Source organism: Lutra lutra, chromosome 9 (assembly GCF_902655055.1).
Source record: "Lutra lutra chromosome 9, mLutLut1.2, whole genome shotgun sequence".
NCBI lineage: Eukaryota > Metazoa > Chordata > Mammalia > Carnivora > Mustelidae > Lutra > Lutra lutra.
The window spans coordinates 61904894-61931946 of NC_062286.1; the positions used below are offsets into that span (position 1 = coordinate 61904894).

The 27053-nt window shown below is 36.7% G+C and overlaps 1 protein-coding gene across 1 annotated transcript; it reads right to left on the reverse strand.

Annotated features, from left to right (window-relative positions):
* Positions 1 to 1008: 1008 nt before the first annotated feature.
* PEX13 (peroxisomal biogenesis factor 13) lies at positions 1009 to 27020 on the reverse strand. The gene is made up of 4 exons (XM_047746618.1): positions 26839 to 27020; positions 6588 to 7282; positions 5877 to 6002; positions 1009 to 3663 (listed from the first exon to the last, which is right to left on the reverse strand). The coding sequence occupies exons 1-4, from the start codon at positions 26928 to 26930 to the stop codon at positions 3365 to 3367; spliced, it is 1212 nt and encodes a 403-aa protein (XP_047602574.1). The 5' UTR covers positions 26931 to 27020; the 3' UTR covers positions 1009 to 3364.
* Between the last annotated feature and the right edge of the window lie 33 nt (positions 27021 to 27053).

Sequence of the window (27053 nt, forward strand, 5' to 3'; positions counted from 1 at the left end):
AAACTTCTTGTGTTGAATAAATATTCCAATGTGTTTTTCTGCATTAGGCCATTCTCATATTCAGCAAAATAATTTTAAATTACATCTTGGGCAAAGTTGTAAGTACAAGTGAACTCTGATTCTTTCTTTTTTTTTTTTTTTAAAGACTTTTATTTATTTGACAGACAGAGATCACAAGTAGACAGAGAGGCAGGCAGAGAGAGGAAGGAAAGCAGGCTCCCCGCTGAGCAGAAAGCCCAATGTGGGGCTCGATCCCAGGACCCTGGGATCATGACCTGAGCCGAAGGCAGTGGCTTAACCCACTGGGCCACCCAGGTGCCCTTGAACTCTGATTCTTAATTAAGTATATGCAATTCTAAAATTTGAGATCTAAATTCTTCCTGACTTTTTCAGGATGTAAGGAGTTTCAATATATAGAAACATTTACAAAACATATATACTTGCTATAACGTTGTACTTTTGATTTTGCTTTACATTTTTTTTTTTTTAAGATTTTATTTATTTATTTGACAGATCACAAGTAGGCAGAGAGGCAGGCATAGAGAGGAAGGGAAGCAGGCTCCCTGCTGAGCAGAGAGCCCTATTCGGGGCTCGATCCCAGGACCCTGGGATCATGACCTGAGCCGAAGGCAGAGGCCTTAACCCACTGAGCCACCCAGGTGCCCCTTGCTTTACATTTTTTAAGAGCACTCTCTCAGGAGGCAGATGTAGCAGCTATCCCCAATGCTGTCAATGAGGAAACAAAAAATAATTGTGAGTTAAGTCTTATAGTAAGTTCATAGTGATATTCAGACTAATATCTAGATTTCCCAAAACCTAGATTTGTGGTCTTGTTTTATTTATAACCCTCTAGGTAATTGTTATGTAAATGTAAATCTGATATTTTTCTTTAAATCACAAGGAAATAGAACAAACTGGTTTGCAGTAGTTAATATACACCATATGAAGAAAAATACACTTTTTATATTAATTTCAATCCTGCAAAAAGAGTTAAGTTGATCTCCAAAAAAGTGTCAACCAAGTTTAATATACTTTTATTTGTCCAGTAAAAGTAACTTCACAACCTATTAAAAATGAAATTTTAACTGAAGAACAATTTCTGTTCCTTTTCCATTAAAGAAAGCATAAGATAAAGGACAGCTGTTCAAGTAAATGTATAATTATGACATAATGACAGAATGAATCAAGTATCCAAATAAATGTTAAAACATAAAAATTTATAATCCTGTTACCTTTTCCTTTCTAAACTGATAAAATACGATCAGAAAAGAAATGTACATGAAACTTTTCTTATTGTAACTTGTGATTTATTGTTCTATTTAATTGAAAATGGTTTGGTTTCAGTTAGTAATTTCTGTAAAGTAGTACTTAAATGAGTTCCTAAAAACAGTATTAGAGCTGTGAACATTACATTTAATCTCATCCAAAAAATTATACTAAAACTGTCATGATAAAAAAAGACTATAAAATTTCTCTGCTTTTCTCCTTTTCCAGAATTCTAATAGAAAAGGAATTTTCAGACACAAATAGTTATCAGATGCAGATAACGATACTGCAATTTAGTGTACTTAGGTGAAAACCAAACAAAGAAAAGTGAAATTGTTTTTGTCTTTCATTCTGTGCTATACTCTTCTCCTTAGACACCTTTAATAGTAGTCAAAATTCTATCCTAGAGATTCACCTTTTCTAACCAAATAGTGCTGACTCAACATTTCACTCTCACTTCATTTCTAGCAATCAATTTAGATGTCTCAACATCAAATTAAATAATCTATTTTATTGAAAATTGTTTCAAAGGCAAAATTTCCATAAATTACTCTAACAACAACAAAAAAAGCAGAATCTGTAACTGTAGAACACAAATGTAAAATAATATACAAGAAAATTTATCTCAATTTGAAGACTAAATAATATCTGGGTGTTAAAAATAGGCCTAAGATAAAGAAATTTTACTATTAAATAATTTTTTGTACATGGGGTCAATATTTATATTTTAAATTATATGTTACTTCTACTGTCCTTTCAAACTAGAGGTTCTCAAAAAGCCTTCAGTAAAATTCTATGCTGAGTATGTATTTGGTTCTTATATGTTTTTGTGTGAACTGTTCTAGAATTATTTATTTGATTAACATAAAGTCTATAAAAAGATGAAAATAATCAAAATCTTTATAAAATAATTCCACATTTTGAACCGTATCTGTAAATGCATTCTTGTATACCTGTATTCCTAATATTATTTTGTAGTATGATCACAGCAAGTATACGGATTTTCCAATTTTGTGGGGAAATACTCAGTGTACTGAAATTTAACTGCATTTAAAGTCATTATTAAACACAAAACAAGTCATATAGTATTATTATATGCTAAATGGCAATTCACCATTTTATTTATAGTCTCAGTAGTAAAAACTAAACCTAAAAGAAATGTGTATCCAATGTGACACATTTTCAAGGTTTAAAGAACAGCCTGACTATGGAATTTAAAAAGTAATTACACTACGGAAAAGCAGAAAATCCATGAAAAGATTTTAAATCATTACTGCTAGAACTGATTATATTGTTATATGCAAACTCAAAGGATTTGAGTCTTGGCTGGAGAAAAAGAAAGTAAATCTTTCACATATTCTGATTTACCCAGGATGAAAACTAGTCATATTGTAAAGGGATAAAAAGTTCTATGATTCTCAGAAGAAACTGAAATAATCTGTAAGAAAGATAAACTTCAGCCTCTTTACTAGCAGGAAAAACTAGAAGGGCTAAATATCACTCTAGAACCATCTCCTTCAGAATACTTCAAGTGACCTTTTCAAGATAAATTTTTAAAAATACAATAAAAGGTAACAGTACCAATTGTTGGTAGGTAAAAACATATTACTGTCTAAAGCAAACCCAAGACTGGATATAACATAGATCAGAAAATTTTATTATTCAGTTTAAAGTTGTAAAAAAAAAAAAGTAGACTTTTGCCTGTTTTCATATCTATATATCACTCAATTTCTGAGGATTCCAAATCAATTAAGTTCTAACTTTAAAAAGCATTTAAGACCCCTACTATAGCAAACACTGTATTCTATAGTTCATCAATCTTACTTTCAATAAAACATAGGATTTTAAATAAGATGAAAATGATAGCAGTCTCCATAATCTTAAAATCTAGGTGAAACAAATATCCTCATGGTCCAATAACTTCTAAAATGTAGCCAGGTCATCAGACCAACACACTAGTGTACAACTTTAATAATTTCTAGCAGCAAAACACCTGGAATAGCCATTAACAAATGTGTTCATTGGATTGTAGATTAATTTCTTTGTAAGAAGTAATTTTTAAAAAGTATAGTTCAACTGCAGGCAAACATGAAAGATATCAAAGATCTTGTTTATCTCCACCTTTCCCAGTGGAATCAAGTGCAACTGGAACCTTATTAGTTTCAACAAAAACAGATTCAAAGGCAGCTTCCTGTTCATCCAAAGAATCAGCAGCCGTGGCTCCTTTAGTTAGTGTTATGTTGTTAAAAGGTTGTTGCTGCTTGGAAATTTTGCTGGATTCCACTGCTTTTCTACCTCTTCTTTTACCAAGAATTTTGACATAATTAGCAGGTATAAGTCCTGTTGTTTGACCATCAAGACTAGCCAGAAGCCAACCACGTACTTTGGGTTGCTGTTCTGATGGAAGAAAAGACAGCCTTGTAATTATAACACACTTTGGAGTCCAAAAAATATTGATAACAAAATATTAAGTAAAATCTGTGTTACACTTACATACTAAAATATATAAACAAACAATGTATCTATTCCAAATCAAATGATGAGTAGGCTTACCAGTTCTAGGATCCTTTCTTATAATTTACACTTTTTATTTTATACTTACCAAATATATTTTCAACCTCGAAGAACATGAAGTTTCTATCAGTTGGTCCATTCATAGAGTAAGGAGATTCAGTTCTCCCAAAAGCTAAAACTAACATCAGTGTTTTCCATATTTTAAACTGAAATTTAAGAAATGAATTTCTCATTCCTTCTCAAAAGAAGTTAAGAGCAAGTATAGAAAATATGTACCTTTATACATCACAAATTTCTTTATATACTATATAAAATTCATTCTATTTGATTGTGATGAAAAATTCTTTTTTTTTTTTTTTTAAGTAGGCTCCATGTTGGCATGTAGTCCCTGTGGGGCTTGAACTCATGACTCTGAAATCAAGACCTGAGCTGATACCAAAAGTTGGATGCTTAACCAAACCAGTCAAGCGCCCTTGTGATGAACAATTCAAGAAAGTGAATACTGCTGATTTTAATCCAAGATGGGCAAAGATAAAGACCTCAGTTATCTCTAGCCACATAACAAAAAAGGTAAAGCAATACTCTAAGCTTAAAGAAGAAAAGGTTTTTTAGTGTATTCAATTTTGTATTTTGGTACTTTCAAGATAGCCTGTATCTTTAAAAAGCTGTTTAACTTTCAGTTTTAGTTCAACACTGTAAATCAGGCACAATATGACATTTTTATGTTTAATACTTTACAATAGAGGGAAAAAATAAAGCATCTAAAATCAACCATGTCTGTGACTGATTTTGTTCTAAATGCTCAAACATACTTTATGTGAGCAATGGAGAAAAGCAAAGAAGCAAAGCCACAGTGTTAAGCAGCATCATTAGTGGACGAATAATTTGAGATATAAAATTTTCCCTAAATAGTACAATGTAATGGAAAGAAACCACACTTGAACTTTTTTATATTTTATTTAGATTAGTTAAAACTAATTATTTGAAAGTGCTATTTTCACTAGAAGAAAAACATGAATATAATACTTAGAAGCCTAGATTTTGTGTCTGAAGGATGTGGCAGAGATTTAGCAAATTTGACTGATATTTTTCAATTATTTATATAATAATCAAATAATGTGAACATTGACAATATTTTTTCCCTATATAAAGAATGACTAAAACTAATTAAAGGCTCAAGTTTCCATTAATAGATCACATAGTTAGTCACAAGTATAGGCTCTGAAATGGGACAAACCTAGGTTCATAGTCGAGCTCCATCACATCTCAGCTTTGTGATCTAGACAATTTAGTCATTCTGAGTTTTCTCATAAGTAAAATAGGAACAGTATAATAAGAGTACCCACATCATATCATTATTATAAGGGTTAAATGCAAGATGTAAATTATAGTGCCTTGTACTATAAAGGACAACTGTTATTGTCACTAGTATCTTTACCAACAAAATGTTACTTTTCCTAGCAAACCTCAATCCCCACACACACACAAAAATCTTTTCTTTTCCCCCCCAAATCCATTAAAAATTCTGATCATCATTACTGGGGAAAGCTAAAGGGAAAAGGTCATTTTGTCTGGAGCCATTAAAAACTATTAGTGACCTGGTCTAAAAATAAACCTGAGATGTATATAAATTTTTTGCTGAGGTTAATACTTCATGAGAGTAATTCCTAAAATATTCATGTTGGAGTTTCTGAAGTAAACACTATTCAAATAAAAAAGAAAGCAATACCAGTCTGACGGGGATACTTACATGACACTGGGTAATTTCTTTGGGTTGTTAGATTTATTACATATAGTGCTTACTTCATGTCTTTGTGTGGGGATTAACAGAATCTGAATTCAAGTTTTGAGTTTAGAAGAGATTATATGAACAAAATCTCTCCTTACCTCAGTGAAATATTATTGGAACAAACCTGTTGGGCATTCCCCACCCCCACACCCCCAGGTTTGGAAGTTCTAAACTGACACGAAAGAGAAATCCTAGCAACTACTTGAGTTAACTAACAATGACCAAGATTCTTTGTTGCAGTTTTTAATACTCTATTTACAAATTTTAAAAAATCATGGATAATTCCAATTTATTCACGTTTTATTACCTTTGAGAGCTAAGTTTAGCATATCACCAGCACGGAAGGAAATCTCTTCTTCAGATACAGCAGCAAAATCATATTCTGCTCTAGCAACTACATGGTCATCCTCACCACTTGCCCAGTTTGTATTGTCTACAAACCAAATTAAGAATTAAGATTAAGGGTTAGGGTTTACAGTTCACTATGGTTTATAAACTGCATAAATTTATTTGCCAAGAGAAAAGTACCCCCCAAAGTAAATTCTATAATTAACACCATATAAAATCCAACAATATGTTCACTAGGGTATCTATTTCATAATAGATATTCTCTTTTTCTTCAAGCCAAAATTACAATTACCTGTGTATTGTCTTAGCCATTTCCCTGCCAATAAGTATTAGAAAGATAAGGGAGAAAAAACAAAAACAAAAACAAAAAACAATAAAAGATAGATAAGGGAATTATGTCCTCTGTATCTTTGCATCCTCTACAGCATTAAGTTCAGTACCTTGTAAACAGTAGTCAGGCAATGTGTACCGTTATATTAAGCAAACAATAAATAAATCAATAAGCCTGTTTTTGCTATATGTTCGTTTTCCAGTTTTCAAGTTCTTAACTGAAAATATAACTGGATCAAAATATTAAATACAAATGAATATGAAGAATGCTAACTTAACAAATTCATTCTTGAAATTTGAGACTGTTAAAAGGTTTTTGAGGCCATTCTCCTACTCTTACCTGTTATTTCATCATTATGAGTAGACAGCAGTTTCCAGATGAGGTAAGGACCACCAAGGATAACAGCAAAGAACAAGAATATTGGCCAAGATTTTGCTGAGTTAGCTGCTCTGTCCTCAGCACCAAGGCAAGCCACAGTTCCTTCACTTTCTGCCCATAGGTCCTCATTCTCAGAGCCTCTTCTTAAACCTATCATCCACTGCAATCGTCTGTAAAGATACCTTATAGTCCTAACTAATGCAAAAGCTGAAAAAACCTTTGTGAAATGTATTTTTAATCGGGAAAAGTGATTTGCTACATCCAATACAGCCCTGAAACTGTTATACACAGCTGAAAAGGTAGCATCCATCATCATACTGACGGAGGCAAATGCATGCACAATACTTTCAATGGACTGAAATGCACCTCTGCTGCTTTCTTCAGCTTGCTGAACAAATCTACTAGGTGGCAGATCATCTACACGAAGGCGGTTATAGCCCAACCCATTATATCCATAACTATAAGGGCTATAGCTTCCATAAAATGAATTTCCATAGGCACCATATCCTGAAGAAAATGAACTGTAAGCAGGTCTGAAAGTATTCACATTGCTGCTTCCTGTCTGCTGTGATGGCCTTGGAAGAATAGGTGGGGGCACTCTGGTAAGCGTAGGTTGTCCAGGTCTTGTCAATAAAGTAGGACCCAAATCGGCAGATCTAAAACCAGATAAAGATTCAAAATAGCAACTTAAGCACATAATAAATTCAATTCAAAGTAACTATTAAATACTTCTTACAGATCTAGTGTTAACAACAGATCTACTGAAGATGTGTAAGAATAAGAAATAGTCGCTAATATCCACATGCTTAGAATCTCAGTCTTAAAACAAAATGAAGAAGTAGAACAGCTGACTAAACTTTGCTATTTTCTTGTTTACTTATGCCGGCATTATTAGAAGTATTCTTAATCTATTTTCTCAGAGTTGGGTACAACCATGTATCTGTCTATCCTTGCACCTAAATGTCATTATCTTAATTACTATAGTTTTATAATAGGTCTTAGTATCCAATAAAGCAAGTCCTCCTACAATGTTCTTCAACTTCAAGAATGTTTTGGCTATTTGACCCTTTAAATTTCTACACACATTTTAGTATCAGAGCTTGAAGTTCCACACCTTCTCCCCCCGCCAAAACCCTATTGAGACTGTATGGGATTACACTGATTCTGTAGGTTAATTTGAGATAAACCACATCAAGTGAGTTTCAACTCACATTTATTAGGTCTCTGAAAGATTTTTCTCAATAATGGTTTTTAAAGATAACTTTATTGAGTCTCCATAATGTTTTATATAGTTTCCATGTGGCAGGTTTTCTCTAAATTTATTCATACATACTTGGTATTTTTGATTCTACTGTAAATGGTGTCTTCTAAATTTCATTTTGATACTATTACATAGAAATAATGCATTAAAAAAAATATAGTTCTTGTATCCAGGAATCTTATTTTCTATTCTATTGGATTTTCAAAAATCTTAAGGATTTCCAATCATTTTGTATGTGAATAACGATAGGTTTATTTCTTCTTTTTTCAATTCTTACAGCTCTGATTAAGCTATTATACCTCAGACATGTTATACAATCTTGAATAGAAGTGGTAACAGTCTCTTTCCTGATCTCAAAGGGAAAGTTCTCAACCTGTCACCATTGATTATTATGTTTGCTGCAGGGCTGCTGTAAATTTAGTAGTTCCTTTTCCATTTCTATTTGCTAAGAGTTTTTAGCATGAATGAACACCCAATTTTATCAAGTGATTTCTCAGCATCTATCAAGATTATGATTTTAATTATGAACTCAATTTCTTGAATGCTACTTAAAATAAGGTCTGTGGACCAGTGCTAATTTATAAGTGACATGTTCCCATCTATAATGAGTAAAGTACAACAAATGAGACTGTTTAAGTTATCTGACTTTGCTATATTTTTACTGTATTTTATATAAAAGTATTGGTGGGGCACCTGGGTGGCTCAGTCTTTGAGCATCTGCCTTCAGCTCAGGTCATGATCCCAGGGTCCTGGGATTGAGCCCCGTATGGGGCTCCCTGCTCAGCAGGAAGCCTACCTCTCCCTCTTCCACTCCCCCTGCTTGTGCTCCCTCTCTTGCTATGTCTCTGTCAAATAAATAAAATCTTAAAAAAAAGAAAAAGTATTGGTTATCAGCATAAGTATTTTGAGAACTACTATCAGACTATCTTCTCTATTTGTAAATTATACCTTGCCTCATCCCCTAAATTTCTTCCCTTCCTTTCTGTATTTTCTGTACATTGTCTCTTTGTGCAAAAATATGTTGGATATTTTCTTCTTATCCTTCAGGTCACTGCTATTCAAGGGCCATTCCACCACAAAATAAATATCTTGTACCATAATGTAAATCAATGAATTCTTAATGCAATTAAACTAAACAGTATGCTCAGTGTCAATGTTGCTTTCTTACATCCTGGCCTAAGTTTCATTATTTTGTGGACTGCTATTACACAGTTTGAAAAACAACAGCTGGTCCATACTCTCACAGGACACACTTAGAACACTGTTCTAAGTCACTAATTCTCTCTGCAGCAATGTCTAATCTGTGGTTAAACCCAATGAGTTCTTAATTTTGGCTACTGTATTTTTTATTCTAGATATTCCTGTTCCTTTTAATAGTTTCCAAATATCTGCTAAAATTCCTTATGTTTCCTTCTATTGATCGCCTTCAACATATTAAAAACAATGTTAAAGTCTCTTTGGTAACTCCATTTTCTGGAGCCCCTATGAATCTGTTTTTTATCTGTTGTTATACTTAATTTCCATTTCTGTTATCTAATGTCTTTCTGGGTCCTGTTTTTGGTTTTGCTTATGTATCAGATAATACACAAAGAACTGTAGCAATAATTTGAGCCCCTGGATGATGCTCTCTTCCTCCAGATATATTTCATTCTGGATACTGGTTTCTTAATTATCCTCTAGTTTACTTCAGGCAGGCTGTTAAGGGTATTATCAATTCATGATATCCTTAATCTAATTTTGGGAATGAAGATGATTTGAAGCTGGGCTTATATTCCTGTTAAGGGCCTGTTTGCTTCTTTTATACCCTCATACCTAGATGTATCTTTTCAGGGTCATAACTCCAGGTGTGGGTAATTTATCAGCACTTCTAGACCACTAGACTCTAACCATGCTCCAAGAGTCTGTCAAAAGTACTCTTCAACTAGTTTCTCATCATCCAAACTGCTTCTTTTGGAATCAGCAGCAGCTTCTATGTGAATCCACTCTCACCTCTGTGGACTTCCATCTTTCTCTAGATCTGGGCTCCATAAATCTTTATCTTCTTATTTGTTCTATAATGCATTCAAGCAGATGTTTTTAAGCAAATGTTTTTATATTCTGCTTAGCTTTTCCATTTGTCCTCAACAGGGTTCCCCCCCCTTAAATTAATGCTTCTGCCATCATCAGAAGCCCTTCCCATAATTCTCTGTCCATCATTATACAGTATCTTACATTCCTATACATGTCTGCCTCTTCTACCAATGAGCTCCTCACAGGTACAGGAGTTATTCTTGTTTCACCATCACCTACTACAGTGCTTAGCATATAACAGGTACTGACACAAACACTATGCTGAAGTCTCTCTTTAGTGAATATTTAAAACACATATATCACCTAGAGTATTAATACAGATTTTTTCTTTATATGGCCTTCTATTATTTTATAAATTTCAATGAATATGATAGTTTAAAAATTATAATTAAATGTAAATACGTAATAAGAAAAAAAAGAAAGTTTTCCTCTCACTCTTCTCTGATTTGAATGCTGCCTATTTCTGGCATACACAAGTATAATCAGAATCCACATATAGTCTGGCTTTCTGTTACAACCAGCAAAATAAGAACAACTAAGCAGGCCTATGACTTTGAATAACAAAAGATGTTTATTCAGTGCTAAATGTGCCAAAAGTCTCCCAACCCAACTTTGTATTTTGAAAAATTTCAAACACAAAAAGAGTTGAAAGTACAATGGATACCAATATTCCTTCTCTCTAGATTCAATAACCGCTGTTGTTTTGCTGTATTTGTTTTCTTTCTCTCACTCTCTAGTCTTTTAAAAGTTCTTGAACCAGGGGCTCTTGCGTGGCTCAGTCAGTTAAGCGTCTGCCTTCAGCTTAGGTCATGATCCCAGGGTCCTGGGATCGAACTGTGTCGTAGGGCTCCCTGCTCAGTGGGGAGCCTGTTTCTCCTTCTCCCTTGCCCCACAATCATGCTCATGAACATGTATGCTCTCTCTCAAATAAATAATATCTTAAAAAAAATTCTTGAACCATTGAAAGTAACTTGTAGACTTGATAGCTTTTTTTTTTAAGATTTTATTTATTGGGGCGCCTGGGTGGCTCAGTGAGTTAAGCCGCTGCCTTCGGCTCAGGTCATGATCTCAGGGTCCTGGGATCGAGTCCCGCATCGGGCTCTCTGCTCAGCAGGGTGCCTGCTTCCCTTCCTCTCTCTCTCTGCCTGCCTCTCTGCCTACTTGTGATCTCTGTCAAATAAATAAATAAAATCTTAAAAAAAAAAAGATTTTATTTATTTGTGAGAGAGAGAGAGGGAGAGCACAAGCAGGGAGAGCAGCAAACAGAGGGGAGTAGCAGGCTCCCCGCTGAGCAGGGAGCCCCACAAGGGACTTAATTGCAGGACCCTGCGATCATGACCTGGGCCTAAGGCAGATGCTTTTTAACTGACTATGCCATCCAGGTGTCCCTAAACTTGATATATTACTACTAAATACCTCAGCATGTATTTTCTTTTTTTTTTTTTTTCAGCATGTATTTTCTAAGAGCAAAGATATTTCATACAAAACCATACCATTTTCCCATTTCTAAAAATTAACAATTTCATCATTATCCAATTGATATTCAACAGATAACAATTACTTTCAAATGTCTTTAAACATTTGAACAGACAACAGATAACAAATACCATCAAATGTCTTTAAACAGCTTTAATGAGATAAAATTCATATACCATGAACTCAGCTATTTAAAGTATAAAGAGTTATTTGAAGTATAAAATTCAATGAGCTTTTTGTAAATTCACAGAGATGTACGACCACCGACCTATGTAATTCCAGAACACTTTCATCATCTCACAAAGAAATCCCATATCCATTAGCAATCACTACCTATTTCCTGCTTTAGTCCTAATACTAGGTAAAAATTGATCTAATTTCTGTGTCTATGGATTTGTCTATTCTAGATATCTCATGTATCGTCAATTCTTCTTATTTTTAATAGTCATTCTGTAAAGTTGCTGTGAACATTGAATTAGCAAATATGGAATCATTGTTCCTGGGGGAAACAATGTACTTCAGCATTATGGTCAGGGGCCATTTTAAAACAGCAAAATTACCAAAATATGAAAAAATGTGGCCTCCATCAAATTGTGAAAAGGACACCTGTTTAGAGCATAAAGCAGAAACAAAACCCCCAAGTCTCAGGAAGCCTGGGTGGCTCAGTCAGTTAAGCGTCTGCCTTTGGCTCAGGTCACAATCCCAGGGTCCTGGGATTGAGCCCCACATCCGGCTCCTTGTTCAGTGGGGTGGCTCCTTCTCTTCCTTCTACCTGCTGTCCTCCCACTTGTACACTTTCTCTCTCTCTCTCTCTGACAAATAAATATATAAAAAGAGAAGTGACAGGGTTGCTTTGTTCAACCTCAGCTGAGAGATGACTCAGATCTCTTGCCACTCTATGCATGTCTGTGAGTGATCATGAAAGTGCCCTAAGTATTAATTTTGGGGTTACAATAAATTTTAGTGAGTAAGAAAATCTGCAAATACATCATCTGCAAATAATGAGAATTTATTGTAAATGAATCATACCAATATGTAGTATTTCGTGATTGGCTACTTTCACCTTATATAATGTTTTGAAGGTTCATCCATTTTGTAGCATTTATCAGTACTTCACTCCTTTTTATTGCTGAATTATGTTTATCAATCCATCAGTTGATGGACATTTGCATTGTGTCCACTTTTTGGCTATTATGACTTATTATGAACATTTATATGCAAATTTTTATGTGGACATATGTTTTTGTTATCTCTTGGGTATATATATCTAGGTATGGAATTGTTGGGATTATACAGTAACTATGCTTAACCTTCTGTGGAATCGCCACATTGTTTTCCAAAGCAACTGGGCCATTTTATATTCCTACCAGCAGTGAATGAGTGTTCTAATTTCTCCACATCTTTGCCAGCACTTGTTATTATTCATCTTTTTTACTTTAGCCATCCTAGTGGGTATAAAGTAGTATCTCACTGTGGTTTTGATTTTCATTTCTCTGACGGTTAATGATGTTGAGTATCTTTTCATGGGCTTATTGGCCACTTTTAGCTCTTCTCTGGAGCAATGTCTACTCAGAGATATTGCCCATTTGAAAAATCAGGTTATTTGCTTTTTTTATCATTGAGTTGTAAGAGTCAAATGTCTTTTAGGTTATTGTGGTTTTCTTTGAACAAAAATTCAATTAAGGTTCACACACTGTATTTGGTTGTTTCCTCATCTCTTCTAAATTAGAATCATCCTGCTTCTTTTAAATGTCCTTGACTTTTTGAAGAGTAGACCCCATTTTATTCATTTTTAAAAATTATTTATTTGACAGAGAGAGAGAATGTGCACACACAAGCAGGAGGAGCACCATGCAGTGGGAAGGAGAGAAGTAGGGTTCCTGCTGAGCAGAGAGCCCAAAGCAGGGTTTGAGCCCAGAACTCTGGGATCATGACCTGAGCTGAAGGCAGATGCTTAACTGACTGAGCCATCCAGGCACCCTGAGTCAGTTTTGTTTTAGGGTATCTTACATTTCTTGATCTGTGTTTCCCCAAAATGTTGTTTGTTTTTTTTTGGGAGGGGAGTTCATGTGCGGAGAGAGGCAGAGGGAAAGAATCTCAAGCAGACTCCCCGCCCAACACAGAGCTCAACCTCACCACCCTGAGATTCTGACCTGAGCCGAAATCAAGAGCTGGATGCTTAACTGACTAAGCCATGCAGGAGACCCCAAAATGTTGTTTAAATATATCTCTATCCTCTACATTTCCAGTTAAATTAAGCATTGCGTCTAAAGGTTTAATTAGAATCAGGTTAACATTTTTGGCAAGAATAATTCATAGGTTTTGTTTATTTCATATTGTATCACATCACAAAAAGTGGAACCAAACTTTAAAAAGAGTTTAAAGAAAAGATTAAGAAATAATGTAAGAAATAGTGACTAAGAAATAGTGTAGTATTTTCTAGTTTTCATAAAGCAGCTCTGCTCTAAAGTAGGAGCAATAACAGATAAAACAAAAATAATAAACAGGCATATCTAGATTTATGAAACAGAAATTAAATAGAAATATAAAGATGACTATAGGGGTGAAACTATGGGCCTACTCAATTCTGGGTCTGAAATCAGGCAGTGACAGCCAGGACATAGGTTTCTAGGAAAAAACAAGAACTAACAGTGCTCCACTCAAACAGAACTAGTTTGGGGCACCTGGGTGGCTCAGTCAGTTAAGCATCTGCCTTCAGCTTAGGTCATGATCCCAGGATCCTGTGACTGAGCCCTTGTTATTGGGCTTCTTGCTCAGCAGGAAACCTGCTTCTCCCTCTCTGTCTGCTTGTGCTCTCTCTGTCAAATAAATATAAACCTTAAAAAGAAAAAAAAAAAAAAAAAGAAACCTCACTGGTTCTCTTAAAAACAAACAAACAAACAAAACACCAAACCAAACCAAACCAAACCAAACAAATGGAACTAGTTCATTCCTTGAAGCTGTGGATTGGAATGCAATACCTTGGCTTCTAAAAAGCAATTATAAATTTGCTAACAATAGTTTAAGATTTTTAGAAAGTTGCAGAACTATGAAGGGTAAGACTCTCATTAGCGTCTCAAGTGCAGGAAATGAAACAAGTTAACAACTGACTCAGTAACTTGATCTTTGATATCCTTAATCTAAGCTACCATTTTTATGCTTGTTCTTACATGGGAGGGTGGAGAGGCAACAGGAAACCTATTAGATAGAAAGAGGTAAATATGGAAGAAGGGAAGGGAAACAACTCAAAAACTCAAAAAGGAAACAGAACCTATTCAAAACAAACATATCAAGAAGACACACAAAGAAGAAATAAAAACACTAAGAAACCAAACTAACAAAAATCAACAATTAGAATAAAAATTCAGCTTCTTGAGAAGATGGCTGAGTAGGGGAATCTAGTTTCATTTAGTCCACGGAATTTAGCTAGATAGCTATCAAACTCAACCAGACATCTAAGAAAATAATTGCTGCAATTCTACAAATAGAAAAGTGACGACTTTTTGCAAGGCAGGAGGCGAGGAGAAGTGAATTTGAGGTGATATGTTAGAATATAAAGTATGGGGGAAGGACGCTCCCATAAGCTGCCTAGGGGAAAGTGATAAGGATCAAAGTGTAAAATTGGAACTTTTAGAAATAGGCTCTGGTAGGGGATATCCCTGCCTTAAAAGGTACTCAGGTGGCAAAGGAGGCGGAATCCTGGATGGGACAGTGTGGTCTCAGGATCCCTGGGGTCACAGAAAGAATAGGGGTGCCTGAGTGCAGCAGAGTTCCCAAGTGTTGTGAAACAATATTAGAATAATTGGGGCCCCAGAGGAAGAGAAAAGAGAGCAAGAGACAAACAGAGAGCCCAGAAGGTATATTTGAGCAAATTACAGCTGAGAACTTCCCCAGTCTGGGGAAGGAAACAGGCACTTGAGTCTAGGAGGCAAAGAGAACCTCCATCAAAAATCAATAAAAATAGGTCAACACCTCGACATATAATAGTGAAGTTTGCAAATTTCAAAGACAAAGAGAAAATCCTGAAAGCAGATTGGGACAAAAGGTCATCAACCTATAGAGGCAGAAAGATAAGGCTGGCAGCAGACCCACCCACAGAGACCTGGCAGGCCAGAAAGGACTGGCATGATATATTCAGGGTGCTAAATGAGAAAAATATGCAGCCAAGAATGCTTAATCCAGCAAAGCTATCATTCAGAACAGAAAGAGAGGTAAAGAGCTTACAGCACAAAGAGAAACTAAAGGAATTTGTGATCACTAAACCAGCCTGCAAGGAATATTAAAAAGGGATCCTTTAAGTGAAGAGAGAGCCCAAAAGTAACACAGACAATATACAGAAACAGTGGCTTTATAGGTAATACAATGGCAAAAAATTCATATCTTCCAATAGTTACTCTGAATGTAAATGGGCTAAATGCCCCAATCAAAAGACACAGGGTATCAGATTGAACAAAAAAAACAAGATCCATAGATATGTTGTCCACTAGAGACTCATTTCACACTGGAAGACATCTACAGATTGAAAGTGAGGTGGGGCAGGAGGATCGGCTGGGTGGATCAGTTGGTTAAGAGGCTGCCTTTGCCTCTGGTCGTGATCTCAGGGTCCTGAGATCGAGCCCCACGTCAAGCTCCCTGCTCATTGGGGAGTGTGCTTGTTATGCTACCTCTGCTGCTCCCCAGCTTGTGCTCTCCCACTCACATAAGCTCCCAAATAAATAAATAAAATCTTTAAAAAAAAAAAAAAAAAGAAAAGTGAGGGGGCAGAGAACCATTTATCATGATAATGGACACCAAAAGAAAGTTGGGGTAGCCATCCTTATATCAGACAAAACAGATTTTAAACCAAAGACTGTAATAAGAGATGAAGAAGGCCACTATGTCATAATCAAAGGGTCTACCCAACAAGAAGATCTAGCAATTATAAATATTTATGTCCCTAACATGGGAGCAGCCTGTTATCCAATTAACAAAATTAAACAAACACATTGATAATAATACAACAATAGCAGGGGACTTTAACACCCCATTCACAACAATGGACAGATCTCCTAAACAGAAGATTAACAAGGAAACAAGGGCTTTGAATGACAAAATGGGCCAGATGGACTTCAAAGATACATTCAGAGCATTCCATTTTAAAGCAACAGCATACACATTCTTCTCGAGGGCACATGGAACATTCTCCAGAATAGATCACATACTGGGTCACAAATCAGGTCTCAACTGGTACCAAAAGACAGGAATTATTACCTGCATATTTTCATACCACAATGCTTTTTAAAACTTGAATTGAGTTACAAGAGGGAATTTGGAAGGAAAACAAATGCATGGAGGTTAAAGACCATCTTTTTAGGGGGCACCTGGGTGGCTCAGTGGGTTAAAGCCTCTGCCTTCGGCTCAGGTCATGATCCCAGGGTCCTGGGATCGAGCCCCGCATCAGGGTCTCTGCTCAGCAGGGAGCTTGCTTCCTCCTCTGGGGCGCCTGGGTGGCTCAGTGTGTTAAGCCTCTGCCTTCAGCTCAGGTCATGATCCCGGGGTCCTGGGATTAAGCCCCACATCTGGCTCTCTGCTCAGCAGGGAGCCTGCTTCCCTTCCTCTCTCTCTGCCTGCCTGTCTGCCTACTTGTAATCTCTCTCTGTCAAATAAATAAATAAAAATTAAAAAAAAAAAGACCATCTTTTTAAAGAACGAATGGGTCACCCAGGAAATTATAAGAATTTTAAAAATTCATGGAAACAAATAAAAATAAAAACACAACTGTTTAAAACCTTTGGGATGCAGCAAAGGCAGTTCTAAGAGGGAAGTATATAGCAATATAAGCCTTTCTCAAGAAACAGAAAGGTTTCAAATAAACAACCTAACCCTACACCTAAAGGAACTGGAGAAAGAACACAAATAAAGCCTGAACCAAGCAGGAGAAGAGAATAAAGATAAGAGCAGAAATCAATGATACAGAAATAAAAACAAAACAAAACAGAACAAAAATCAGGGGAACGGATGAAGGAAACTAAGAACTGGCTCTTTGAGAGACTAAGGTTGATAAATCCCTGATTTATCAAAAAGAAAAGAGAAAGGACCCAAATTAATAAAGTTATGAATTGAAGGAGAGATCACAACCAACACTGAAGAAATACAAACACTTATAAGAATATATTATGAGCAACTATATGCCAACAAAAGAGGCAATCTGGAAGAAATGGATACATTCCTAGAAACATATAAACTACCAAAACTAAAACAGGAAGCAATAGAAAACCTAAACAGACCCATACCCAGCAAGGAAATTGAAGCAGTAATCAAAAGTCTCCCAACGAACAAGAGTTCAGGGCCAGAGAGCTTCCCAAGGGAATTCCACCAAACATTTAAAGAAGAATTAACACCTATTCTTCTGAAGCTGTTTCAAAAAATAGAAATGGAAGGAAAACTTCCAAACTTGTTCTATGAGGCCAGCATTACCTTGATCCCAAAACCTGACAAAGAGGTTTTGTCCTGACAAAGCACCAAAAAGGAGAATTATAGAACAATATCCCTAAGGAACATGGATACAAAAATTCTCACCAAGATACTAGCCAGTTGCATTCAACAGTACATTAAAAGGATTTTCACCACGACCAAGTGGGATTTATTCCTGGGCTGCAGGGGTGGTTCAACATCTGCAAATCAGTGTGATATGCCATGTTAATAAAAGAAAGGACAAGAACCATCTGATCCTCTCAATAAACAAAGAAAAGACATGTGACAAAATACAGCATCCTTTCTTGAATAAAACTCTTCACAGTATAGGGATAGAGGGAAAAATACTCCAATGTCATAAAAGTCATATATGAAAACCCCACAGCAAATATCATTTGCAACGGGGAAAGTCTAAGAGCTTTTTCCCCTAAGCTCAGGAACACAACAAGGATGTCCACTCTCGCCACTGTTGTTCAACATAGTACTAGAAGTCCTAGCCTCAGCAGTCAGACAACAAAAAGAAATAAAAGATGTCCGAATAGGCAAAGAAGTCAAACTCTCACTCTCTGCACAAGACATGATACTCTATGTGGAAAGACCAAAAGACTCCACCCCAAAATTGCTAGAACTCATACAGGAATTCAGCAAAGTGGCAGGATATAAAACCAGTGCACAGAAATCAGTTGTATTTCTATATACTAACAATGAGACAGAAGAAAGAGAAGTTAAGGAATTGATCCCATTTATAATTGCACCAAAACCCAGAAGATACTGAGGAATAAACCTAGCCCAAGAGGTAAAGGATTTGTACTCTGAAAACGACAGAACACTCATGGAAGAAATCGAGGAAGACACAAAGAAACAGAAAAAATTGAGGAAGACACAAAGAAACAGAAAAACCCGTTCTTCCACGGGTTGGAAGAACAAATATTGTTAAAAGGTCTATGCTTCCCAGAGCAATCTACACATTCAATGCAATCGCTATCAAAATACCATCAACATTTTCCACAGAGCTGGAACAAATAATCCTAAAATTTGTATGGAACCAGAAAAGACCTCAAATAGCCAGAGGAATGTTGAAAAGAAAACCAAAGGTGGAGGCATAACAATTTCAGATTTCAAATTCTATTACAAAGCTGTAATCAACAAGAAAGTATGGTACTGGACCCAAAACAGACACGCAGATCAGTGGAATAGGAAAGAGAACTCAGAAATGGACTCTCAACTCTATGGTCAACTAATCTTTGACAAAGCAGGAAAGAATATCCAATGGAAAAAAGACAGTCTCTTCAACAAATAATGTTCAGAAAATTGACAGCCACATGCAGAAGAATGAAACTGGACCATTTTCTTACACTATACACAAAAATAAACTCAAAATGATTGAAAGACCTAAATGTGAGATAGGAATTCATCAAAATCTTAGACAAGAACACAGGTAGCAACCTTTGTAACCTTGGTTGCAGTAATTTCTGGCTAGACAGACCTCCAGAGGCAAGGGAAACAAAGCCAAAAAGGAGCTATTGGGACTTCATTAAGATAAAAACCTTTGGCACAGCAAAGGACACAGTCAGCAAAACTAAAAGACATCCTACAGAATGGGAGAAGGTACTTGCAAATATTTTTTCAGACAAAGGGTCAGTATGCAGAATCTATAAAGAACTCACCAAATGCAACACCCAAAGACCAAATAATCCAATCAAGAAATGGGCATAAGACTTGAACGGACATTTCTCCAAAGACAAACAGATAGCTAGCAGAAGCATGAAAAAATATTTAACATCACTCAGCATCAGGGAAACACAAATCAAAACCACAATGAGATACCACCCCACAATTAACAAGTCAGGACACAACACACGTTGGTGAGGATGCAGAGAAAGGAAAACCCTCTTACACTGTTGGTGGGAATGCAAGTGGTACAGACACTCTGGAAAATAATAGGGACGTTCCTCAAAAAGTTGAAAATAAGGGCGCCTGGGTGGCTCAGTGGTTAAAGCCTCTGCCTTCGGCTCAGGTCATGATCTCAGGGTCCTGGGATCGACCCCTGCATCGGACTCTCTGCTCAGCAGGGAGCCTGCTTCCTCCTCTCTCTCTGCCTGCCTCTCTGCCTACTTGTGATCTCTGTCTGTCAAATAAATAAATAAACAATAAAATCTTTTAAAAAGCTGGAAATAAAACTATCCTATGGCCCAGCAATTACACTACTAAGTGTTTACCCCAAGGATACAAATGCAGTGATCTGAAGGGGCACCTGCACCCCAATGTTAATAGCAGCAATATCCACAATAGCCAAACTATGGAAAGAGTCCAGATGTCCAAATGGATAAAGAAGAGGTAGTAAACACACATGCACACACACACACACCCAATGAAATATTACTCAGATATCAAAAAACGAAATCTTGCCATCTGTGATGACATGGATGGAACTAGCGGATATTATGCTAAGAAAATTACTCAATCAGAGAAAGCCCATTACCATATGATTTCACTCATATGTGGAATTTAAGAAATGAAGCAGAAGAGCATAGAGGAAGGGAGGGAAAAATAAAACAAGAAGAAATCAGAGAGGGAGACAAACCATAAAAGACTCTTAACCATAGGAAACAAACTGAGGATTGCTGGAGGGGAGGGAGCTAGGAGATGGGGTAACTGGGTGATGGACATTAAGGAGGGCATGTGATGTAACGAGCACTGGGTGTAATGTAAGACTGATGAGTCACTGAATCCTACCTATGAAACTAATAAAACACTATAAGTTAATTAACTAAATATCAATTTAAAAAAAGAATGAGAGTTCATTCAAGGAAAAACAAATTTTATATAACAGCCAAACATTAAAATAGTCAAAGAGTTCAATGAAGCAATAACATCTATGAAATAAAAATTGAAATGAAATAAAAACATGTAAATATGAAAAAATCCATAACAAATCTTAGACACGATGCTCATAGTCACAGGAATTGTCCTGCAACTACAAGGGAAGAAGAAAATTAGTTGTTGTACATAAAGGAACACAGTGGAAAATACAGAACTTGGGGAATTCCACTTCAAGTAATGGCATTCTAGGTAATCAGACTAATCCTCCCACTAAAAAAACTAGAAAGGCTAAAAAAAATATAACATTACCTGTTTAAAACATGCAAGAACAAGGCATTGAGGAATTAAGAAGTTAATATCCAGGAGAAAGAAAACTCAGAGTCCATTTTGAAAAGTTTCTCAAGGCACAAGCATCAATCTGGAAGAGATGGTTGACAGGGCAAGAAGCTGTGCAGAGCTTTCAATAGACTCACTGTGCTCAGGAGACAAAAACTAAGGTTCAGAACCTGTAAAGATGAGGGCCAATGTAAAAACCCACACTTCAGACTGGGACCTTAAAGGGTCATATACTAGGAATAAGGGAAAATGGTATATAAGAAATAAGCTAGCCCTCGCAGGAACTAAAACCATAGCTTCAAACTGGCTCAATTCTTTTTTTTTTTTTTTTAAAGATTTATTTATTTATTTATTTATTTATTTATTTATTTATTTGACAGAGAGAGATCACAAGTAGGCAGAGAGGCAGGCAGAGAGAGAGAGGAAGGGAAGCAGGCTTCCCGCTGAGCAGCGAGCCCGATGCGGGACTCGATCCCAGGACTCTGGGATCATGACCTGAGCCGAAGGCAGCGGCTTAACCCACTGAGCCACCCAGGCGCCCCAAACTGGCTCAATTCTTGAGGGTATTAAAATGATCTTACACTGCTAGTGGGGAAAGGTGCCTGTCAAAGGTAAAACTCTCGAGACAGCCAGCATCCTAGGCCTCAAATTGCTTTAAATTATCTACATACAATGTCCAACTCTCACTGAAAAATAATTTGGCCTATGTGAACACTAAACTATATGTCAAAAAACATATAGGAAATATAGGAAACATATAGGAAATAGGAAAACATCAGATAATACAAAGAGATCCATACGGGTCCAGATAATGGAGTTACTAGGCAGAGACTTTAAAAAAAACTATGACTAAGATATTAAAGAAAAAAAAGACAAGATTGAGATTTTTTTTTTAGCAGAGAATAGAAACCATAAAGCAGGACCAAATGGATATTATAAAACTAAAAAATTAAGATTACTTAAACTATGAATTTAATGATCGGTTCAGTACCAGATTAAACACTCTGAAAGAAAAACATCAGTGAACCAGAAGAGAGCTCAGAAGAAAATACCTGGAATGAAGCATGAGTATCAAAAGAATACACATAGAAAGGAGTTTAAGTTATGGTCTGTACAGTGAAATAGCTTATAGGGAGTTGGGAGTCAAAGGGGTAAAAAAATGACGGGCAGAAGCAGTATTTGAAGAGATAATGGCTGAGACTTTCTAAAATTAATGAATGATATCAAGTCAGATATAAGTATCTCTGTGACTCCCATCCCAAATAACACAACAAAACTGTTCACACTGAGGCCCCAACGAAGTATAATTGCTGAAAACGGAAAACAAAGAGAAAAATCTTTAAAGCTGCCAAAGGAAAAAAGAGATTCCTTTCAAAGAAGCAAGAATAAGACATAAATGGCCTAAACTCTCAGAAAGCTTAAAGAAAACAACAAGGAAGCCAGGAAAAATGTAGGTCCCCTAAAGACAATGTTGAATTAGCAGACTCTAGACTTCCCATTAACTAAACAAGAAAGTGGAGTAAGTCATACATTGTTACTTTAGCAGAAACTATTCCTGATACAATGTTTAATAGGACTCAGGGAAGAAGAGATAGGAAATAATAGGGCTTAAAAGATATAAGTAGTGAAAATTTTCCTACACTAAAGAAAGATTGAATTCTTAGAGTAAATATTATAGGTACTGAGCATGAACAATGTAGGTACTAAGCAGGAGGAAAAAATATACATGTCTGTATATTCACACCTGAATAGGGCATAATAAAGTTGCAGGGAACCAAGGCATCAGGTAAAATCTTAAAGCCTACTAAGGAAAAAACAGTCTACCTATAAAGGAATAAAAATTAGACTCAATAGAAAAATTTCTGTAGCTATACAACCTGGATATAAAGCCAAAAAAGTATAGTACAAAGAAAGATAATTACAGGCCAATTTCATCTAGAAATATATATGCAAAGATCTTAAAATATTAGAACAGAATTCAACACTGTATTTTACAAAATAATCACAATTAAGTAGTAAATTTCATCCAGAAATTTACTCATGATTCAACACTAGAAAGTTAACTGATGAAATAAACATTTTCAAATTTAAAAAATACATATGATTATCTCAATAAATGCATAAAAGTCATTTATAAAATTTAATACTCCATAATAAAAATATGAGCAAGGTAAGGAGACAGAGGTTCAAAAGGAAACCTATTAAAAACAAAAAAGCAAACATTATACTTAACAGTGAGATTTCAGAAGCAATCCGATGAAAGTCAGGAGCAATACAAGGATGCTGGTTATCTATGCTGGCTTATTTGTAAATGATGGGACTGTCAGCATGGAACACAAGAGAATTTCAACTAAACCACTGGAACAAATTAAGTCTGACTTATGCTGGATATAAAAGATGGAAAAGTACTCCATGGACATATTTATAAAACATTATTTAGGTCAAAAATGGTTCAAATTCTCATGAAGTTCTAATAAAAATCCCAGTAAGTCTTTTTTATAAAGGGTAAATGTAACAAAGGCAATTCTGAAGAATAGCAATGTGTGGAGGCTATTGACATAGCAGGTATCAGAACTTACTAAAAAGACGGTGTGGGGGTGGCTGGGTAACTCAGTTAAGAGTCTGACTCAATTTCAGTTCAAATCATGATCTCAGGGTTGTTAGCAGGGGTCCCTCAGCATGGAGCCTGTTTGAAATTCTCTCCTCCCTCCTCTGCCCCTTCTTCTGCTTGTTCTAAAATAAATAAAATGATCTTAAAAAAAAAAGACAGAGTGGTGCTAGCATATTAATAGAAAAACCAACAGAACAGATGGGAAAGTCCCCCAAACAGAACCACACATTTAGGAAATAAATAGGATAATAGGATGCAGATAGCATTATAAACTAGTACAGAATAGATAAATTAACGGTACTGGGATAGTTACCCCATGGGGGGGGGGGAACTATAATCTCTGTTTTGCACTTATTTTGTACAACAGAGTCAGTTCCAGGTAGATTTAAGATATTAATGTGAAATGCAGAACATTTTTTTTTTTAAGATTTTATTTATTTATTTGACAGACAGAGATCACAAGTAGGCAGAGAGGCAGGCAAAGAGAGAGGAAGGGAAGCAGGCCCCCTGCGGAGCAGAGAGCTCGATGCAGGGCTCAATCCCAGGACCCCGGGATCATGACCCGAGCCAAAGGCAGAGGCTTTAACTACTGAGCCACCCAGGCGCCCCAGAAGGGGTTTCTTAACCAAGACATAAAAAACACAAAGTATGAAAATTTTCACTATAAATTAGAAGTATCTGTACAACAAAAGTGAACATGAATGTAAATAAAGTAGAAAAGCCACAGGCTAAAAGAAATTGAAAACATACAAACAAAAATATAATTAGTATGAACAAAGGACTCTTAACAAGTTGATAAGCAAACCTAAAGCCAATAAAGAAGTGGGCAAAAAATATCAACAGAAAAATTTCAAATGGCTAATTCAACATTCAAAAAGATGTTCAATCTTATTACTAACCAGAAGTGCGAATTAAAGATTATCATTTCACATCCATTAGATTGGCAAATATAGAACTAAAAAAATAACATCATCAGTGTTAGAAAGAATGCAGAGAAACTGAAACAGCTAGTGAAAATGTAAAAACTGGTATATAACCACTTTGGGGAGCAATGTGGCAGTAGTTAGTACTTGAAGTTAAGTGTACCTCCCACCAAGTAATTCCACTTCCATTAACACGTTGTTAGAAAATCCCTTGGATATGTGGACAAGGAGAAAGGCACAAGAACGGTCACTGCAGGGGTGCCTGGGTGGCTTAGGTCATGATCTCGGGGTCCTGGGATCAGGCCCCACATTAGGCTCCCTGCTCTGCGGGGAGTCTGCTTCTCCCTCTCCCTCCCTTCCTCCACCCTGCTGATGCATGCTCAGGCTCTCTCGCTCTCTCTCAAATAAATAATCTTAAAAAAAAAAAAGAATGGTCACTGCAGCAGTTTTTAATACATAATTAATACTTTAATACTTACAACAGAATAGTTTGTTTTTATATAATAGAATATCCTACGGCAATTAGAATGAGCTACAGCTGCATGTATGAACAAGATAAATCTCAAATCAATAGTATGTAATGGAAAAACATTTTGCAAAATGATACATACTTTGAACATATTTATTTAAACTCTAAAAACACACTAAACACTATATATACATATATATAAAACACACAAACTTAAGGACCAAGGTATAAAGTATAAAAACATAATTGGGTACACTAAATAGCAAACAGGGACAGTAGTTACAGCAGGAAAGAATAGTGGGAGGCTTAACTGTTTCTGTAATTTTAATTTTTTTATTTTAAAAATATTTTATTTGGGGCGCCTGGGTGGCTCAGTGGATTAAAGCCTCTGCCTTTGGCTCAGGTCATGATCCCAGGGTCCTAGGATCTAGCCCCGCATCGAGCTCTCTCCTCAGCAGGGAGCCTGCTTCCCTTCCTCTCTCTCTGTCTGCCTCTCTGCCGACTTGTGATCTCTGTCAAATAAATAAATAAATAAATCTTTAAAAAATTTTTTATTTATTTGACAAAAAGCAGGGTGAGGGGCAAAGGGAGAAGCAGACTCCCTGCTGAGCAGGGAGCCCAATGCAGGGCTCCATCCCTGAACTCTGGGATCATGACCTGGACCCAAGGTAGACCCTTAACTGACTGAGCTACCCAGGTGCCTCTGGAAAAATTTTCTTAAAGCTAAGTGTGAATACACAAGTATTCACTCTTACACTCTACCAGTCTACATGTTTAAAATTCACAATGAAAAAAAGTGGGAAAATGGTTAATTTTACATAAACAGAACTTTAACAAGATGCCAAAGTATAAAGCCTGTCTTCCAAAGAATTGTCCAAAAATTTTTTAAAAAAATCAAATCTCGCATAAAAAAGGTAGCAGGAAGTGTCGCCCAGGTTCAAGCATCTTGATACTTAAATAAGGATTACAAGATTTTAGAACATTGCAGAAATACTTTCCAGTATATTGGGGATTTTCTAAACCTATTATGGTAGGCGATCTGCCATTCGAATCTCATCTAAATTTCGATGTCCAGATCCACCCAACACGAAGCACACAAGCATGTGAAACTCTTCTCCTTCATTCTCTTTTAGCCTTTTCCCCATTAAACACCCATTAAAAACAAAAAACACGCAGGCCTTAGAAAAGTGACACACTATTTTGCACACAAAGTCCATCCATAGGCCTTGGAGTTACAACTCCCGCTTTAAAGTTGCTTCTCCAATCCAAAACATTGCTGAGTTATGCGGAAGAACAACGCAAAGTGTATAGGCTTGGGTTCCAGTTGCGTAAAAGCGACCTTTTGGGCTTTCACCAACTTCTCGAGAGGCTGTCGAAAGCTCTGGGAAGACTTTGCTCCCTGTGCAGCCGGTGCTGGGCAAATGCCAGCTATTCTCATCAGCGAAAAGACCAAAAGTCTAACGCTTTTAAGAGGGTCAAGCGGTTCTGTGACGGTGTTCCGCTAACAGAAAGGAGCAGGAAGCCGCCCCCTTTTTCCCAAGCTCGGGGACCCAGTGAGGCTCCCAGGGGCTCCATGGAGACTATCTGCATCGAGAACCGTCGAGTCAGAAACAGCTGTCTGACATCGAAATTCCCCGCACTGGCGTCCCGTCCGTACCTCGAACCCCTCAACATTGAGGGCTGGTTGAGAGGGGGAGGGGACACCGCAGCGCAACAACGGCCTCAACCGTCTCCTGCCAAGTCCCCTCTTCGGCCCACCAAACCCGCGGCCAGAAAAATCCCACACTCACTGGAAAGTGGGCCCAGGTCCTGGTCCTGGCCCGGCCCCAGGAATTCGGCGGGTCTCCCAGGGTTTCGGGGGAGGAGGTGGCTGGGAAGCCATCTCCTCCACCTCCGTTCTGCTCCCGGTTCGCGCTGGGACTCTCCAGGTCTGGATACACTAGCCCCTCGCGCGCCAGGCACAATGGGCAGAACACCGAGTCCTCCACCCCGTCCTCCCCAGCAT

What these genes read in the sequence shown, in the direction of transcription:
- PEX13 (XM_047746618.1), bottom strand. Translation starts at nt 26,930, where the DNA reads ATGGCTTCCCAGCCACCTCCTCCCCCGAAACCCTGGGAGACCCGCCGA. An exon ending in TCATAATGATGAAATAACAG is followed by an intron (nt 6,003 to 6,587) that starts GTAAGAGTAGGA and finishes TTTGGTTTGTAG; the next exon opens with ACAATACAAACTGGGCAAGT. An exon ending in GCTAAACTTAGCTCTCAAAG is followed by an intron (nt 3,664 to 5,876) that starts GTAATAAAACGT and finishes TTCTTCCATCAG; the next exon opens with AACAGCAACCCAAAGTACGT.